We start from the raw sequence: 18,159 nt of genomic DNA, 5'->3' as shown, positions 1-18,159 counted from the left end.
ACCCCATTTTTTCCCATGCAAAGGGCATAAGTATGGCCTTGCTGCAAGCCACAGCCACTCCCTGCCCTCGGCTGCGTCCCTGCAGCACGGTCTGGGTCTCTGGCCAGGGGCTGCTTGGTGGCCACAAGCTGGGTTTTAGGGGTGAGACAAGGTGGGGGGACCCACATTCCTCATATGCTGGTTTTCTAGTTCAGTGCCTCGTTTCACCAAGGGCAACAGTCATGTTTTGCATCGAGCAGCAGCACAAACTCCCTGACCTCCCTGGGGCTCACCAGGCACGTGAGCCGCAGCGAGAGCCGGCAGGGTTTCCAGCTGAAGGCTGGCCCTTCACGAGAGTTGCTTGTCCCTGCTGGTGGCCCTGGGGGAGCACCCCCAGCCAGCCTGGCTGCAGGAGAGGACGGGGACAGCTTTGGGCTCTGCCGCCGAAGGACAAAATGGGAACAGTGCAAGGGTGCAGTGAGGCTGCCCAGGGTGTCAGAGCGTGGTGTCCCCCCCTCCCCGTGGCAGCCAGGATGCCGTAACATACCAGGAACAGCCCGAAGGTCCCGTTCCAGCTCCCGACCTGAAAACAAAAGTGCTTCTTGTTCCCGTCCTGTTTTCAAAGCCAGAAAGGTCGGGGCCGCGAGAGCCCTGCCAGGTTGGGCAGCACTGCCAGCTCCGACCTCGGCACAGGCAGGGACCAACGCGTGCCGCTGCTCCTGCCCAGCCGCACAGCTTCTTGCCGGCAGCGCTGGGCTGACGAGAGCCAGGGGCCTCCCCAAAAACCCATGTTTGGAGAATCTTGCACATGCTCTTGTTCCTTCTCCCTGCACTGTGTAGGGAGAGGGAAGGGAAGATGCATGGGAATGCTGTGCCCAGCAGGACCATACCATGGATTCCCTGCACCCAGCACAGCCCTGAAGCCTCCAAAGCCCTGCTGCAAAATGCCATCAGCTCCCAGGATCTGCCCTGCCACCGTGAAGGGATTTCCTAATTCACCTCCAACTCCCCTGAGCCCCAAGAAGGCTTCATTCTCATTAGACAGGGCCATTGTAAGAAGGGTTGGTACTGCTGGCATCAAGGGCTTTGTGGGCAGCCCTCCTGCTGGGACGGATTGGGGAGAAATGCAAAGGGTCTATATGTCAGGAACAGCAGCGTGGCCCTGCCATCACCACATCAGGCTCTGAACTATCCCCCTTGTCCCCGTGCTCAGTGCCTGCATGTCCTGCTGCCTGCTCAGTGGAGATTATTAGCAGAAAAAATCATTAAGCACAGGGCCAGGAGCTCAAGGGACACACGAGTGCCTCTGTCACTTGGAAATTAATCCCAGCTGTCCACCCAAGCCGAGTTTTCCCCAGCCCTGCTCGAAGCGACAGCAGTTTCTCTCCATTGGGGAGGAGGAGGAGGTCTGACAAGGGCGGATGCTGGTCCCGCTCCAGCCTTGAGCTCTGGGCAGCTGCTCCTGGCCTGTGGCTCTGTGGGACTTACTGCCCTCCAGATCCCAGAGAAAATGGCTGTGTTTTGCCCATGGACCTGGACCAGCCTCCACAGCCGAGCCCTGGGAGGAAAATCTGCACCAGAGTCCTGGTTTCAGCATCAGAAGCTGGAGGAGGCTGGGAGGATGTTGTGGAGGGGTATCACAACTCGCTTACCCCTTTGCTATCCAGGAGTGGAGAGGAGGTACAGGGACCTCCAGGCTGAGCAGACAAAGCCGTTTGCTCACCACAATATTATTATTATTATTATGGATAGTTGCTCTGCCTGACCCTGCAGCAAGCAGAGCGCTTTTGGGGACTCCGTGCCTGTTGCGCAGGGAGCAGCATACCCTGACAGGCACTACTGTCCCTCCGAGCACCCTGCGTCCCCAGGGCAGCTTTGACATTCTTGCTGACTCAAGCCAACAGGGTATTGACATTTGTTTTGACCTTTCGAATCACAAGGATGTTCTGTCCTTCCCAGCCAAGTACAGCCTGGATACCCTGTGGGTGGATTATACTGTATATACAGTGGCTGCAAATATGGAGCTGGCAGAAGAGAAGCGTGTTTGTGTGCTTGCAGGGGTGTGGTGGTGGGATGAGAGCGAGGAGCTGTTGCCAGCACCCGTTTTTCCTCCCGGGATGCCCGAGCGGACGTGGTGTAGCAAGGGAGAAGGAGGGTGATGGTGGCAGGAGAAATGCCAGCAGCTGGTTTGGTGGGAGGGAGAAGGGATCCTGCAAAAGCAGGAGCCACAGCCTGACCCTCGAGCGACCACCCCCTCGCCTCCAGCTCCGGAGGCTGCTCCCGGCCCCCCACATTTCCTGTCCTCTGGCTAATTACGCCTTTTGCTTTGAGAGAACACGAAGAACTGCAATTAGGAGACAACATGGAAAATCAGCCGCGAGGGCCCAGCTGGCTCTGAGGACAGTGCTTTCCCTCATGGCCACCCAAAACCCCACTCTGGGCAGCAGCAGAGGCTATTTCAGTAAAAAACCTACCCCGGAGCAGGTCCCTGGACAGGGCTGCCTCCTCCCTGCCCTCTGCAGCCAGAGGGTTTTGTCAGAGGGCTCCCACGCAGCTCTCCCCACACCCTCCTGGCTAGTGGGCTTTGCCACGCAGCCAGCTCCATCCAAGGCTGTTGCAGCCCGGATCCGGCCACCCCGCAGCCCCGTGGCGCCAGGAAGGCCGACGGCTTCATGCTCTCAGCCCAGATGCGCCGCTTATCTCTCCCCTCTCTTGCCCTGACACATTTTTTCCTCTCTTTCCTTGCCAGCCCATAGGACTCTTATCTCAAGCTCCAAGTCACCCTTTCCCAAGGCATGCTCAGCAGCAGCCTTTGCAAACCCATTTCCGGGGGCTTGTGCACAATATTAAGGGCACAAGTGACAACCTGACAGCAAAACCCTTTTGCCTTACATCTTTATGCCACATTGACATCCTCAAACCCCTTCCAGCAGCCAAGGCAGGATATGGCAAGGGCAGCTTGGCTGCAGACACAGAGCACAGGCAGCAGAGCATGGACCCTGATGCCCAGCATTGCCTTCCTGCTGCTGGGCTGTGGCCATGCAACCTCCAGAGCAGGGGAGGGAAAAATGGTGTTTGAAAGCTTCTGCAAGCCTCAGGAGCCCCAAGGGTTTATTTGAGGTGCTCTGAGAAGAGGGTTTGCACTTGAGAGCCGACTGTGACCTCATGGTTTGTGGAGAATAAGTAAAAAGCAAGCGAGGTGTGGAGCTGAAGGCTGGGCTGGGAGCTGCGGGATGGGATGGGATGGGATGGGATGGGATGGGATGGGATGGGATGGGATAGATGGGATGGGATGGGATGGGATGGGATGGGATGGGATGGGATGGGATGGGATGGGATGGGATGGGATGGGATGGGATGGATAGCCTCTGCTGATGCTGCCCCAAAACTACATGTTTGTGAGCATGAGCAGAGCGTGGATCCCACGGCTGGCTGCTCCAAACACCCTGTGGCATTGTAAAACTACCAGCAGCCATGCTGGGTGCTGGATGGGGTGCAGGGAGTGAAGCACCACGCTCTCAGCTTGCTCAAATGCTTGCTCCTGCTGCCAAACGAGCCTCGTGCGTCAGAGCAGCCACGGCTGTGCTCAGCCCTGCCCGGGAGGTGCTGGGTTCCGGGGCCTTGCAGAGCGTTTGATGGTGAAGGAGAAATCAATTCCCAGTCAGGGGCTTCTGCCACGTGGCTGGTTCATCCACCCCATCGCTCAGGGGCGTGTGTCTCGCCAGCATGGAGCAGGTCTACCCTGTGCCAGAGCGTGGGGAGGCTGCGGCAAGCCCTGCTGTCTGCAACGGCAGCACGCAAAATGAGGAGCACCACCAGACCGAGAGCAGCGTGGTGTGTTTGAGAACGCACACAGCTCATTACACTGAGCAGCAACCGTGCACTGTAAAGGCAATTTCTTGGTTTCTAAGGGGAGGAGGCTTCTGTCTGCTCACCTGCCAGCTCCCCTCCACAGTCACCCGGTTTATGAGCCTGTTAGCTAGTTTAAAATGTTATAAAATTTAGCAAAGGGATTAAAAGAGAGACCTCAGAGATGCCTCCATCCTCGGGAGCTCATGGACACCAGCGCCTGTGTGAAGGAGAGGTCCAAACCGCAGCCCTCACTAGGGGAAAGCTGGACCAGGAGTCTGCTGGGTTGGCAGGGAATCGGGCCCGTGGGTTCCTGACGTGGGTGTAGCTCTGTGTGCACACGTGTGTGTGCACACACGCCTGCCATGTGTGTATGCTTGTGTGTGTCCATGTGCGTGCACACCCATGTGCGTGCCCGTGCATCTCCAGCCCTCTGCATCCCACAGGGACAGTGTCATGTCTGGGTGGGAGAAGCCCCTTTGGAGACACGATTTCCTGGGGATTTGGCTGTGTTTGATCAGCACACTGAAGATCCCACATTTGCACGCCCTTGTGTCCAGGCTACCCCTTGGGAACAGTCCCTGGCCCGCACCTCATCCCAAAACACTCTTGCAAACCGCTGCTGCTCTCGGGGGGGGGGGGCTCAGTGCGGGGCGGTTTGCTTCAGGTGGCCGGATCCAGCCTGGTTCAGCCTTTCCCAGCTCAGAGGAGCTGCTTTCCGCCCCTGAAATAGCAACTCAGATGATGCTCTCGGCAGCTGGGGATGATGATGCAAAATGCTCGTTATCCAGCAGGAACAATTAGACTTATGGCAATTATCTCTGCAGTTGCTGAGAGATGCCGGAACGGGCCGGCTGGCAGCCAGCTCCCAGTGTAATCCCTGGGCAGGAGAGACGCGGTGCCCAGCCTTGCCAGGAGCTGCCATTTCTGTGGAGGAAGAGCAAAACGCAGCGGGAGCATCCGAAGAGCCTCCTGCAGCACCAGGAGGGCTGGTTTGGTGCAGGAGTAAGAGCAAGGACAGGCAAGGGTTTATCTGAACACCAAATGCCCCTCTCTAATGACATTTGTTTGCATTCAGATTAATGATGAAATGGGCTGAGCCACGCTGGGTTTAGAAGATGGTGTTACGGGCTGAATTGATTCACGTGATGCTCCAGTCTCCTGCTGTGGGAGAAGCCAGGCTGGGCTCAGCTTTATCTGCAAGGTAGAATGGGAAAAAGCCGGCCCCAGGCTGGATTGAGCCATGGGAACGCGATGGTCACCGAGCCGGGCAGCAGCTGCTGAGCTGGGCTTTTGGGTATATTCCTTTGGGGGAAAAAGTCAGGCTTCTGGCTGAGAAATGCCGATGGGGTAAAGGCATAAAGGACAACTTCACTCATTTCTCAAATCAGAACAACAAGGAGGGTTTTTCTTTTCCCCCTTGACATTGTTTGAAAACCTTATTTTGACACAGCTAGAATGAAGCAAATCCAGCTCCCCGACAGCTGCTCGGAGCCAAAACCCCAAACCAATCCCAGCCCGATAAACAACTCCTCCTCAGAAAATCAGAATGCGGCTGGGATGGTGAGAAAGCTTTTGGGCAGGATGGGACACAGCTGAGCACCAGATCACCAGCTGATGTTGGAGGGGTGGCCAGGAGCCAGGGAGTGGGAGCTGGAGGGATGCTGGAAGCCTGCTCTAGGAAAACTCAGGCCATTTTCCGTTGAAAACTTTATCTGAGGCAAGCATGCCACCCCATCCTGGCTTTGTTTGTGCCACAAGAGCCAGCAAAATTCCCAGGAAAGTTTTGCTACCTGGTCAGCAAAACATCTCTGATACGCTTTGTTTATTAGCGGCTAACCATTAAACCCTTGGCAAACAGGGCTCATTGGGGCTGGGGACGTGTGACCATGACGAGCCTCCCGGCGGGTTGCCAGTCCCCAAAATGGGTGAGAGCTGCCAGCGCAGCCGAGGAAGGGGACAGGCTGCTCCAGGAAGGGGGACAGCAGCAGAAATGCACCTTTCCCCATGTCAGGAGAAGGATTAAATGGTTTCTCGCTGAAGCTGGAGACTTCTCCATTTCCTAGCGCCCTGATTTGCAAGAGAGGTTGTCTCCCAAGACGCCAGTGCTGCCCCAGAAACCCACTGCTCTGGCATATAAAACTATATTCTTCAAGGACACCTGACTCATCTTGCAAAGCCCATGTAAAATTTGCCTGTTTTCAGTAATTAGGCCAATTATAGCGAAATGGTATTTGCAATTCGATCAAAGGACAGGCTAAAATCTTAACCTGATGCCTTTTCAGTGGTGCCAAAACAAAGTCCAGACAAAGCTCTTTTTCCTCTCCCCCTGCATTAAGTAACCAAAGAGTAACATTTTGAAATGCTCAAACAAGGTAATGACTTTTCCTGCCACACTTGAAGGGAACCTGACAAACACACAAACAAAGCCTGACCCACTTTAGCAGAGTAAGAACTCCACCAAGAAAGAGAGCAGGGATTTCAATAAAGCCCTTAATGTGGCCCCATTAGCAAGTCTCTGCTACATGCATCCAGATAAATTTATCTTGACAAGTCTGTCCTCTGAACAGAGCGAGCGGTGAAACCCGCGCTGTGCCCATGCGCAGGGCAGCGCTGCTCTGGGACCCACGGATGCACAAGCACAGGGATGCGCACAGGGATGCACACGTGTGCCCAGGGATGCACACGTATGTGCTGTCCCGCTCCATCACCTTCCCAACATGCAGAAGGTCAGGGAAGTGGCACTAGTGCAGGCTCCTGCAGCATTGCTTCGAGGCCATGATTGCCTTCAGAGCGCAAACGCCGCTGCCTCATGTGTTTTGCTGCACGTGTTTTGTGGCTTATTGTTTGTAAATAATGGCAGGGACATTGATGAGTCACCGTGCTGCGGGTGAGAGCCAGCACGGATCTGGGGCTGGATCTGCCCAGTGGTAACAGGGCCACTTCCCTCTGCAGGGGTAGGTTTCTTCAGCGACACCCCAAATTCACGCTCCAGGCTCCTGCCTTACTCCTGTGAGGTGACTTTTGCCCCTTTGCACTGTGTGGAAACTGAGGCTGGAAGGGCTCAAGCCCGGGTCTGGGATGATCTGGTTGGACCCTGAGGGAACTGGGTGGGTTTAGTCTGGAGAAGAGGAGGCTGAGGGGAGACCTCATGGCCCTCTACAACTCCCTGAAAGGAGGGTGCAGAGAGGGGGATGAGTCTCTTGAACCAAGGAACCAGCGTCAGGACAAGAGGGAATGGCCTCAAGCTGCGCCAGGGCAGGGTCAGACTGGCTCTTAGGAAGGATTTCTTTGCAGAAGGGGTTGTTGGGCATTGGAATGGGCTGCCCAGGGCAGGGGGGGAGTCCCCATCCCTGGAGGGGTTGAAGAGTTGGGTTGACCCAGTGCTGAGGGATCTGGTGGAGTTGGAAACGGTCAGTGTGAGGTTCATGGTTGGACTGGAGGAGCTTCAAGGTCTTTTCTAACCTTGATGATTCTGTGATTCTGTGACCCTGCAGGGACCGGTGGCTCCCAGGACCCACCACCCCGGGATGCCCCACACGCATGGCGCTGCCCGACAGCGACAGCGAGCTTCAGAGTGGCTTGTGCTGGAGAGGGGCCAGGCTGGGGGCCGCGGCTGATCCAGCTCTGTGTTTTCCTGGATCCATGCTTCTGCGTAGCTGACCTTACGCAAGAAGCCCTCTGTGCTCCCCTTGCCCACGCACTGGCTTGGGTGCCTCCCCCGGGGTGGCACGCAGCCTGGGCCAGCCTCTGGCTTTGCTCAGCGGTGGGGTGGCATCAGCGAACATCAAGAGATCAATGAACACTCCCTGTGTCCTTGAATTGTCCCCATTCTCCCCCGAGGCTCGGTGCACCGAAACGCTGGCCTTCATGGCCAGGACAAAGCCCTGCAGCTCTGACACCCAACCCCCAGCTACAAGCAGCTTGGCCAAACCTCCTGTGTCACCTCTTGTCCCAGGCTCTGTCCTGTACACGGGGCTCCCAGAGAGCATCTCCTGGGCCGTGGGACGATGACCCTCCTCCCCACGGCAGAGTTTCCCCAGCAGCTGGTGGCTCTGCCAAAGCATGGTGAGCTCCAGAAGGCACCGGGGTGCTTTGGGTGCATTTGGTGTTGGTTGTTCACACCAACTGGATCTTCCTGGGGCACCAGCAGCTCTGGGAGCATGTGGTGGTTCAGGGCTGCCTGTCTGGGGGCAGCCAGATCTCCAGAGCCTAAATCTCTCTGGTTAAAACACTGCTTCAAAGGATGAAGCTCAGCTTATGACCCCTCCATTCCCATCAGCACCCCCTAAAAAACCTGGGACACCAGGGCCCTGAAATGGTCCCTGAACAACACCAGCACTCAAGACAGAACAGACCCTGAGACCAAATTCCCATCTGGTCAGAATTAGGGGGATCTTGGCCAGGAAGCTGAGCAGTTGCAGGATCACAGCCACGACCTAACAAAAAAGTCCAACATTTCTGTGCTGCTGACCACAGTCAAGGGCTGGAGCTGTAACTTCTCATTCCTATCACCCCGTTCCAGGTGGCCACAAGCCTGACAACACCTTCCCAACTTAGCAACACAGACTTATCCCACCATGGCAGCTTAGCAAGACTTAAATAGAAAATTCAGGCTGATGATGCAGTGCAGGAGCAGGAGAAAGAGATAAAGTTCAACCTGGTGATAGCCACACAGTAAAAAATTATAACAGAGCTGGTGGCAACAGCACAACAAGCTCCAGATGGTCCGGCAGTGAGAAGCAGAGCCTGGTTAAATGCCAGACCATCAATATAAAAACATCAAGCCACTGTAAGGAAATGGTGAAAGGCACAGAGTCACCTGGTGCTGAATTAAATAATAGGGTAAATCCCTCAAAAATTACCTTTGGAAGCAGACAAGAGGTGCAATTTGTATAGAAATGACAGAAAAAAAAGGGTAACATAGGTATCATAAAGGAAACAGGCAATAACAAAAGACACTCTGGATGCGGATTATTAGATCAGCTGGTTTTAAGGATAATGGGTTAACCAAATGTTTGGGTGAGCAATGAGTGTACATGATGGCTTTAAGATGTGGGAAATCAGATGGTTTGGAGATATTTGCACATTTCAGAAACTGGCTGTCCAGCAAGTGAATTATACAAAGAGCCACAATCAAATGTGAGGAACAGGTTGATCATTTGTACTTCAGGTTTATTACCAAATCCAGGGGGAAATTATTCTTTTCATTCAACACCAAGCATCTTTGTTCACGTTTTAGCTGCCTCACTAGGAGTTTTCATAGGTTGCTCATTCAAACCCTTCTGCTGCGGAACTGACAGTGGGTAGAAAAATCCAGACTGAAAATCAGGAAGAACTGCAGACCAACACCAGCTCCACGTGAGACCAGCAGATGGTCAAACACAGCCCTTCTGTCCGAGATGGAGACCCTGACAGGACTGCAAAGGGATGTGGATGGGGAAGACCCTGTTGTTGGTGGTATCTATTAGGAACTACATTACAAGGATGTAACCCAGGTCATCAAATTGTCACCCCAGGAGGACGAGGGTCTCACAGCTTGGAGCTCCACAAGGGCAAGTGAAGATCAGGGCACACCAGCACTGCTCCTCGCCAGAGGTCAACACTTGTTTGCCTGCCCAAAAGCATCTCTTTTCTTCCCTGCCAGACCTGTCAGCCGAGTCTCACCTCTCCCTGAAGTCCTCACCAGGGATATGGACACACTGTCATAGAGTGTAGACAACAGCTCTACAGTGCCCCTCACACAGGTTGATACTCAAATGGTGACAATACAGTCTCATCTGACCAATTCACCTGCATTTTCAGTGATGGAGGAGCCGGTTGACCCTACTGTAAAACATCCTCCCTCTCCCCTGGACTTGCCACAAGACATGACAAGCCCCAAAGGACAGAGATGGGTCACCTGAGGGAGCTGGAAGAGCTCTTCCCATGAGAAAGGGAAGGTGAGAAGCAGGCAGTGGGAAGAAGCCAACTAGATAAAGCTGTATGTTCCAGGTGCTGTGGGGAAACATGACCCAAAATGGGAATGGAGTAGCACAAAGAAATGCTGATTGGCAGCGCTTTAGCTAACGGCTGAATGGTATCTGCATGTTGTCACCTGCCCTAACTCACTGACTCACCCAACAAAGGCAGGCGTCCAGCAGCCTAGCAATTAGCTGCCCTTCTCCATAAAGTCAAGGGGAGAGTTAAAACCAGCACAGTACAGAGGAAAGTGACCCCCACGGAGCCTGAATCAAGTCCTACTTTAGAAACAGCTCATAAAAAGTGACAGAAATGAACCTCTCGGCTCAGCCCCATGCGAAGGACGCAGCATCCTGTACCTCCTGCTTGGCTCAGTCAAGGACCATAAATACCACCAGCCTCCCCGCAGGGATCTGCTCAGCAAGACCTGGCCCCCCCCAAGCTCCTTCGTACATTCCAGCATCAGCGCCCGAGCCGGGATCTATTCCTGACAGTAGGAACAAAGTGAGCGATTGCATCTGCTATATTTAGAGCAAACAGTCAATACTCCTCGCGTTTAAATGGTTACCAGCGTTCTCATTTGATATATAAATAGGCCCTGTTTGCTTTTCGAAAGAAATTGGTTTAAAAAAGAAAATTGCCTTCCCAGTCATCCTCAGCCCATAACTGTTGAGCAGAGGGGGCCTATTTCAAATGAAAAATTAAATTATGCATTTTCTCTAAGCCAACTCAGGAAGGAAAACTCACGGCTGTGGCTGGTATTATTAGCGCTGCGATCCTTTGTGCCGATAGAGGGGTTGAAACACAGCGGCAGCAGTTTGCTGAAGCAAACTCTGAGGCCGTTTGGTGCAGAGGGACATTATTGTCCAATATCCCAGCCTCAGCCACACGCCATCTCGAGCCATCTCTTCCACCCGCAGGTCAGTCATGCCAGACCCCCATTTCTTCCCCCCCTCCCAGCCCTGACACCAGATTTCTGTCTTTCTTCCTCCAGATTCCTCCAGTTTCCAGCCCAGGCTCTCAGCCAACGCTCCAGCTTGCTTTCCCTCCGACTGATGTCAGCCGTGTTTCCTCCCTCGGGCAGAAAGCCCGGTCCCGCGTAAGCATCCGTCTTTAAGCCATGACAAAGACCATGTCCCCGTCACTCAGCCCCCTCGACATATTGTCCCCAGTTGCATTAAAGTCAAACTAAGGACACCAAGTAATGAAAAACCACGTCGGAAAGCTGGGATCTGAGACAGCGAAACCCTGCTGTGGTTATTAACACAGAATAATGCAATTTTTCCCCTAAGATTTGGCTCGAAAGGGAGGGATGCACGCAGCTTTGTGACACCGATCTGAGCACACCGCAGGGCTGGGAGCTACCATGGGATGGTTCGGGGGGTCCCTTCTCCTCACCCTGCCCTTGGGGTGCAGGACCCCGCCCTCTGGCCTTCCTCTCACCTCCCAGCTCCCGCACGGAGCTCGGTCCTGCACAGGGTGATGCGCCAGCGGGGTGTGCGGGGCCTGGTGGGAGGGGGGACTGCTGGGAGGTCACAGGAGTACAGCCCAAGCTCAGGCTCAGGCCCAGCCCCTGTCCCGGCCCCAGCTCAGGCCAAGCCCCAGCCCCAACCCCAGGTCAGACCCAGATATGGGCCTGGCCCAGACTCAGGCCCCGATGCAGGCTCAGACCCAGGCCCTAGACCCAAGCCCAAGCTCAGGAAAAGACCCAGTTCTGACCCAGACCCAGGCCCAGGCCCAAGTTCGAGGAATGGCCCAGGCCCAGACCTTGGTACAGGCCCAGGCACTGAGAAAGGTCCAGTCCAGGCCCTGGCACAGGCCTGGTTCCAGGCCCAGACCCAAGCCCAAGCTCAGGAAAAGGCCCAATTCAGACCCAGACCCAGACCCAGGCCCAGGCCCAAGCTCGAGGAACGGCCCAGTCCAGATCTCGGCACAGGCCCAGGCCCAGCGAAAGGCCCAGTCCAGGCCCCAGCGTAGGCCCGGTTCTGGTTCTGGGCCCAGTCCCAGGCCCAAGCCCAAGTTCAGGGAAAGTACAAGACCCCAGCACAGGCTCAGGCCTAGGCCCAAGCCCAAACCCAAGCTGAGGAAAAGGCCCACTTCAGACTCCGGCCCAGGCCCAGGCCCAGACCCATGCTCAAGGAAAGGCCCAAGCCATGGCCCGGTGCAGGCCCGGTCCCAGGCCCAGGCCTGAGCCCAGGCGGGCGCAGGCTGCTGGCGGGGCGGGGCGGTGGTTCCGAGCTCCGCCCCGCTCCGCTCCGTCACTGCGCGGCGCCGGGGCCGCCGGCCGGGCTCCGCCATGGCCTCGGGGGGCTCCGCTGCCCGCGCTGCCGAGGAGCCGCCGCCGCCCGAGCCTCCCGCCGAGCAGAAGCCGCCGCCGCAGCCGCCGGCGCAGGAGGAGTTCTCCTTCCTGCCGCTCGTCCACGACATCATCAAATGGTAACGGCGGCCTCGGCCACCGGCCTCCCCCCGCCCCGCCGGCACCGGGCTCCGCATCGCAGGAGCTGCCCTGCACCGGCCCTGGCACCTCGTCCCTGCTCCGGCCACCCCCCTCTAACGATCCTGGCTGACCCCCAGCATCCTCGGGGTGCCCTGGTTGGGGAGCGGGGCTGTGGGGTCCCCGGGGCCTCGAATGATGCTCTCCCAGCATCCTCGGGATGGGCTGGACAGGGAGTGGGGCTATGGGGTTCCCCGTTTAACGATGCTTTCCTAGCTCAAACATCCTCAGGGATGCCCTGGACAAGGACTGGTGCACTAGGATCCCCTTCTAGTGATGTTCTCCAGCTCCCAACATCCCTGGGGTGCCCTGGATGGGGAACAGGGCAATGGGGGCCCCCACTTGAATGATGCTCTCCCACCCCCAGCATTCTCAGACATGCCCTGGATGGGGAGCAGGGTTATGGGGTCCCCCCTTTAACAATGCTTTCCCATGCTCAGCATCCTCAGGGTGCCCTGGACAGGGAGTGGGGCAGTGGGATCCCCCTCTAATGATGTCCTCCAGCTCTCAACATCCCTGGGGTGCCCTGGAAGGGGAGCAGGACAATGGGACCCTCCTTCTAATTATGCTGTCCAACCGCCAACATCCTCAGGGTGCCCCAGATGTGTAGCAGGGCAATAAGGTCACCTTCCAGTGATGTTCTTCAACCTCGCAGCAACTCCTTTGCCCTTCTTCTCCCAGCTGGAGTTTCTGGGAAGAGTGTCAGAGGGACCTGGCACAGCCCCAAGCTCACTTCCACTCTGAGTCACACCAGTACCTGGGTGGTGTTTGGGTCACCAGGCGCTGCGGGTCCTCCCACAACCCAGGTACGCTGCCCCACCATTAACCCAGGAACAGGAGTGTTGTACTTGTGCTGGGTTATTGCTCCAGGTAACTGTACTGTTTGGCTGATAGCAGCCTCAGAAGGTACAGGCAGTGCTGGGGCAGGAATGCAGCCTGTTTCTGGGGTGTTTGGTGTTGTAAAAAGGAGAATGGCTTCTGCAGTGATATGGATTAAATTGTTCTCTTCCCAGTTCAAGATAAGTACTGTAGGTGTAAAAGATACTGTACAAGGGTCCTGAGAACTTCGATGTTTCTGGCCCAGGATAACCCCTTCAGAGGTGCTTGTCTGAGGTCCCAGCAGGGGCATGGCCCTGCCATGAAAATCCATCGAGGCCAGCTCTGTGCTCTCACCAGGGCACACTGCGGGGTGAGGCAGAGGGTGTGGGAAGCATGAATTCCCTTGTTACTGGTTGTGGGCCTTTCCCTGTGCACTTATTTAGGAGCTGAGGCTGGTTTGGGTCCTGCTGATGTTTCGCTTGCATCAGGCACATCTGAAAAGTGAGAGGAGTTCACCCTTAATCGCTCTGCAGCCTGAGCCATGGCAAGGAAAGACTGAATACCTCCTGACACACCGGTCTGGATAGAGAACGGGCGTGAGAATGCAAACTCTCTGATTTCCCTCAGTTTCCCCATTGTGCTGGGGGTGGGCAGTTGCCCCTGACCTTGATTCTGCCCAATCTTTCCAGACCACAGAAGGGAATCTGAGGCCATTGCCAGGTGTGTGCATGTACATAACCAAAGTGGGAAGTAGCCATGGGCCAGGACCTCCCAGATTCCTGTATGTCACCGAGCAGGTCACGGTGACCCACAGATGACAGTCCCTGGGATATCTTGTGCCCGGTCCCACTGAGCCACCCACTCCCACTACCCAGCTATCTCCCTCAGCTTCGCACGTGGAATTTCCTGGGCGGCTTGAGCAGACGTAGGTACGCTGAGCAGTGCTGCAGACAGGTAGGACCACAGAGGCAAGCTGTGGGATGCGTTGCCTCATGTCCCTGACAGATGGCAAATGTAGTCTCCTTTAACACTGCCGCTATTCGCAGAGCCCAGCCCTGCTGTTTTGACACTGACTCAGCCATGAAGACACATCTCCAAGGTGACTCTGTGCTCGGGAGCGAGGATGTATCGTGTAAATTTGCTTACATTCAAGGACGTGTGCTCTTTCCTGTTGTTTGGGTCCGGAGAAAGTTTTCCCAAGCAGGGCTTGCTGATATTTTCAACCTTGTACAGTCAAACAGCATTGCTGCTGAGGTCCCAGCGTATGGCTCCATGAGTGGTGGGTTGTGCTGGTGTAAAGAACACTCTGCCTTAAGGCAGGTCTTGTGCATAGTCCATCAGCACAGGCCGTGGTCAGACATTGTGTTGAATCCTGTGTTACTGCAGGCAGCTGCGTTCTCCTCCCGCACCTCCTCACCCCTGCCTGTCCGTGCCCTCCAAGAGGGAGTCGCTTCAGTGGTTTGATCCAGCAGGAAAACCACCCACCAAAAAAAACCCCAACCCAACAACCTGAAATAATTATTCCTTTGGATCAACCAGCTGGACAGGCAGCTGTCAGTTCTTTATGTGTGGGGAAGGGAACAAGACTTGGGGAGACCTGGAGCAGGGAGGACATCGCTCTCAAAGCCAGCCTGCAGCTATGGTGGGTGAAAGGCAATGTCAACCCATCCTTCCCCAGACATGCCATGGGGTTGTGTGTATGCCTGTATTTTTCCACTGCTGACCTGACCATGGATGCCTGCATAATGGGCATATGTTATAGTACCAGCTGCAGGTTTATTTAGAAGGGAGTAATGAATATTTTGTTCCAACAGGCTTTTGAAATGAACGGCGACCATCTGGTTAAAAGTTTTGCTCTCAGTCATGTCATGATTCCCCAAAGTTATAATCGAGCACCTCTCTGCCCTGGTCATGCCAAGCAGATTTATTTTTAGGTCTGGCTATTGAACAGGCTCCCAGTTTTCCAAGACCATTAGAATCCTGCTCTCGTTATTAACAGGCGCCCTGGAAGCAGGGACTCGCTTTTGCCTGAAATCCGTAAAACTTCTCGCTGGTGCTAACAAAGCCGCGGTAGATACTAATGAGGGTTTGAGGGCAAACGCTGCCTCAGACAACACTGAACCTTGAAAAGCACAGAGCTGGCTGCAAAACCAACTGTGCTGCTCTTAAAAAAAAAAAAAAAAAAAAAAAAAAAAAAAAAGCTGTTGCTTCTCTTTTATTAGGTGTGTATCCCCAGAGAGTCGTTTTAAAGCTCCAAAGTACTGTTTTCTCTGCCATTGGATACTCTCTGATACTTTGGGGAAGAGTTTCTATTTTCAACTGTCAAGCTGTTTGACTGCATTGATTTTGTGTATTACAGCAGTCACAGGTCATGGGCGAGACTGAGATCTTTTCTTTCAGGTGCCTACACACAACAAACATTTGTAATCTTACCTTCCCCAAAGAGAGATACGGAGTTCAAACAGAGGGAGAACTTAGCCTGCTCCGTGGTAATGTTTTAAAGCTGCAGACAAGCTCCTAATCTGATTGATGGGTCCTCAGGTAACTGGATTATGTGCTGGAAATTAGCAGGAAACCAGTTTGCTCCAGAGGCTACCCAGTCTGTGTTGTCTATCTGTGTCCATTTTATTGGGATAGGTGAATTAGGTGTGTGTAGTTAGGTACCAAGAGTAAAAGTTTCCCACTGAGTTCCAGTTTAAACTCTGGTTGCACTGGAAATGACAGTCACCCCAGCAGGTTGTTCACTTTCCAGTAGGAGAACTGAAGAGTGTCTCCCATTTTCTCTCCTCTGCAGCATGGACAAGGACAGCCAGGATGTTCACCAGGTGCTGAATGAGCTCAAGAACAAGTTCCAGGAGATGAGGAAGCTGATCAGCTCCATGCCCGGCATCGGTGTGAGCCCAGAGCAGCAGCAGCAGCAGCTGCAGAACCTGCGGGAGCAGGTCCGGACCAAAAACGAGCTGCTGCAGAAGTACAAGAGCCTTTGCATGTTTGAAATCCCCAAGGAGTAGGAAGGGCACAGCTCTGCTCTCTGGGTCTGAGCTACATCCTCTTCCAGCTGAACAGGAGAGAAAAAGGTGGCAGAAGTTTACTTTTTCTTTCTTTTATGCTTTTTTTGGTTGCATTGCTCTGAAGTTGTGTCTGTGTGGATCACAGGCCTGTGACACTGAACCAGAACACTGTGTGCTTCACTTGTGACGATTACAGCGGTACGTCCACTTTGATCTGCTGTAGGGCTGTGCATTTATATATGCATCCTTTCTGTTTTCTCTTGGGGTGGGGTGGGGTTGTTTTTTTACATTCAAGCCAGCAGGAGACATTATGTTTTCTCCTGGCTAAGGGTCAAAGTACCTGCTGGTTAACTTCAGCAAGAAAAAGGAGGCATTTTCTGCAATGTTTTTCACTTAAAAGTGGCCAGACTTCAAAAGGGAGCATAGAGGGAAGCATGAGCTGTTTGGCCTTGCTCCTGGAAAGGGTCTCTGGGGCACTTTCCAGCCTGTGTGTGTCGAAAGAGGAATGATTGCTTTCAATTACTTTTGTATTTCTCTCTTTTTAAACAAGCGATGGCTGTGTCTGAGTTGAGTAAAGATTTAGAAATTCCAAACTGCCCCTCTTGTGTAATCAATGAGTGGATGTGGGCTGAGCAGGGGCAGGACTGTGGAGCACAGAGGATGTGTGTAGCCTGGGCCCAGCTCCTGTGTCTCTACGTGGCTTTTTTGGGAGAATGAGAGACTGCCAGGGGAGTGGATTTCAGTAGGTTTTGGGTGCCTAAGTCTCCTTGGGCGAGTGCAGCTTGTAGGCAGTACATTAGGCATCTTGTTTTTAAAGCAGAGGAAGGGCAAGCAGAATCCAAACAAAGGGCATAAATGACAAGAGCTTTTAGTTATTCCATACATGACAGAAGTCAGGCTCAACAGGACGGGTCAGTTCCACATCCGGAGTGCTCCAGGGGCTTCCCACAAACACAAGCATTTGAGTGGCTTGAACATTTGCCAGCAGCTGATGGAAAGCTCTTGAATGTTGTGTCACATTTAGACGGGTCCCAGGGCTCCCTGCCCTCTGTCCTGCTGTCAGCTGTTACGGTGGCAGACGACACCCTGGTAAGCAGCACCACATCTCGCCAGCTAACGAAGGTGGGACGGGACCTTGAACCTCGTGGTTCTCTGAATTATGCTGGGTGATGGTGCAGGTCAGTAGTGGAAGAGGTGAGAAACCAACTAGTGAAATACAGGTTGAGAACCAGCATCTGAGGGCGGGCAGCACTCATGGCTTCGGAAGAGGAGACACGAGGTCTGTTTGGGAAGGGCTTTCCTTTCCTAAACCAAAAGGCAAGTAATTCTGCTCGTTGGGAGCTGGGGTGGTTGCAACTCACCTGTAGCTGAGAGATTACTCTGTCCCTGCTGGAGTACTTCACTAGTACTCTGGAAAGGTGCCAGTGTGTAAACTCCGAGTAAAGCAGAACACCAAGATAAACAAAGCACAATGTACGCTCTTTATTACTGAAATTACCTTTCTGCCAGCCATTGCCTGTCCCAGGTCAATAAATTCTTGTGTTTCATGCCTGGATGGTGGTTTCCCTTTTTTTGCCAGTTGCTGTTCCTGTGAAATCGGGGCATATGCGGAGCTGGAAGAAACAACATGTTTCCAAAGAGATGTCTGGCACTTAGCACAGGAACAAGTTAACTCTGTCAACTTGGATCCAAGTTTCAAATGAAACTGAAGCGGTTTGGTTTGCAGTCTCACTCACCCACCTTAGTTTTGTGGCTTTGACAGAATTTTTTTGCCATTAATATGTATTAAACGTAGGTTTGTTCTGCTGCTTGAGGGGGGAACGGGGGCTGAAAATGAACCCAAACAGAAGCTGGAGCCAGGGAGAGCTGTTCCTGGAAGAGCTTTCCCTTTTCTTTTTCACTTCTAGCAATGGTTACTGTGACTTGTTATTAGGAAGAGATTAAAAAATATCAGATGCAAAGGTGACCTTTTGAGCAAAGTACTTCCTCTACTCATATTGCAAAATAAAAACAATATCCCAGACGGGGCTCAAGTGAATCACTCTT

General features: G+C 53.9%; 1 protein-coding gene across 10 annotated transcripts; it reads left to right on the top strand.

Annotated features, from left to right (window-relative positions):
- The first annotated feature begins 11,859 nt into the window (after positions 1 to 11,859).
- On the top strand, positions 11,860 to 18,151 carry MED9 (mediator complex subunit 9). 10 transcript variants are annotated; one of them, XM_074885767.1, is made up of 6 exons: positions 12,237 to 13,089; positions 13,546 to 13,698; positions 13,792 to 14,031; positions 14,149 to 14,381; positions 14,489 to 14,744; positions 15,897 to 18,151. In XM_074885767.1, exons 4-6 carry the CDS (start codon positions 14,183 to 14,185, stop codon positions 16,111 to 16,113), a joined length of 672 nt encoding a protein of 223 aa, XP_074741868.1. In that variant the 5' UTR covers positions 12,237 to 13,089; positions 13,546 to 13,698; positions 13,792 to 14,031; positions 14,149 to 14,182; the 3' UTR covers positions 16,114 to 18,151. The 10 variants fall into 10 exon arrangements, with proteins under 10 accessions (XP_074741869.1, XP_074741871.1, XP_074741870.1 ...); XM_074885765.1 differs by having other exon boundaries at positions 13,792 to 14,056; XM_074885764.1 differs by lacking the exon at positions 12,237 to 13,089 and adding an exon at positions 12,102 to 12,225 and having other exon boundaries at positions 13,792 to 14,381.
- The last annotated feature ends 8 nt before the right edge of the window (positions 18,152 to 18,159 follow it).

The sequence above is a fragment of the Strix uralensis genome, chromosome 16, assembly GCF_047716275.1.
Source record: "Strix uralensis isolate ZFMK-TIS-50842 chromosome 16, bStrUra1, whole genome shotgun sequence".
NCBI lineage: Eukaryota > Metazoa > Chordata > Aves > Strigiformes > Strigidae > Strix > Strix uralensis.
Note: the sequence above shows the minus strand (reverse complement) of the source record. Positions and strands in the feature narration are given on the sequence as shown.

Bases quoted from the DNA above. Each gene is read 5' to 3' on its own strand.
- MED9 (XM_074885764.1), top strand. From the start codon at position 14,108: ATGGCAAATGTAGTCTCCTTTAACACTGCCGCTATTCGCAGAGCCCAG. The intron at 14,382-14,488 runs GTGGGTTGTGCT...GTGTTACTGCAG, and splicing joins AGCGTATGGCTCCATGAGTG to GCAGCTGCGTTCTCCTCCCG. The intron at 14,745-15,896 runs GTGGGTGAAAGG...TCTCCTCTGCAG, and splicing joins AAAGCCAGCCTGCAGCTATG to CATGGACAAGGACAGCCAGG.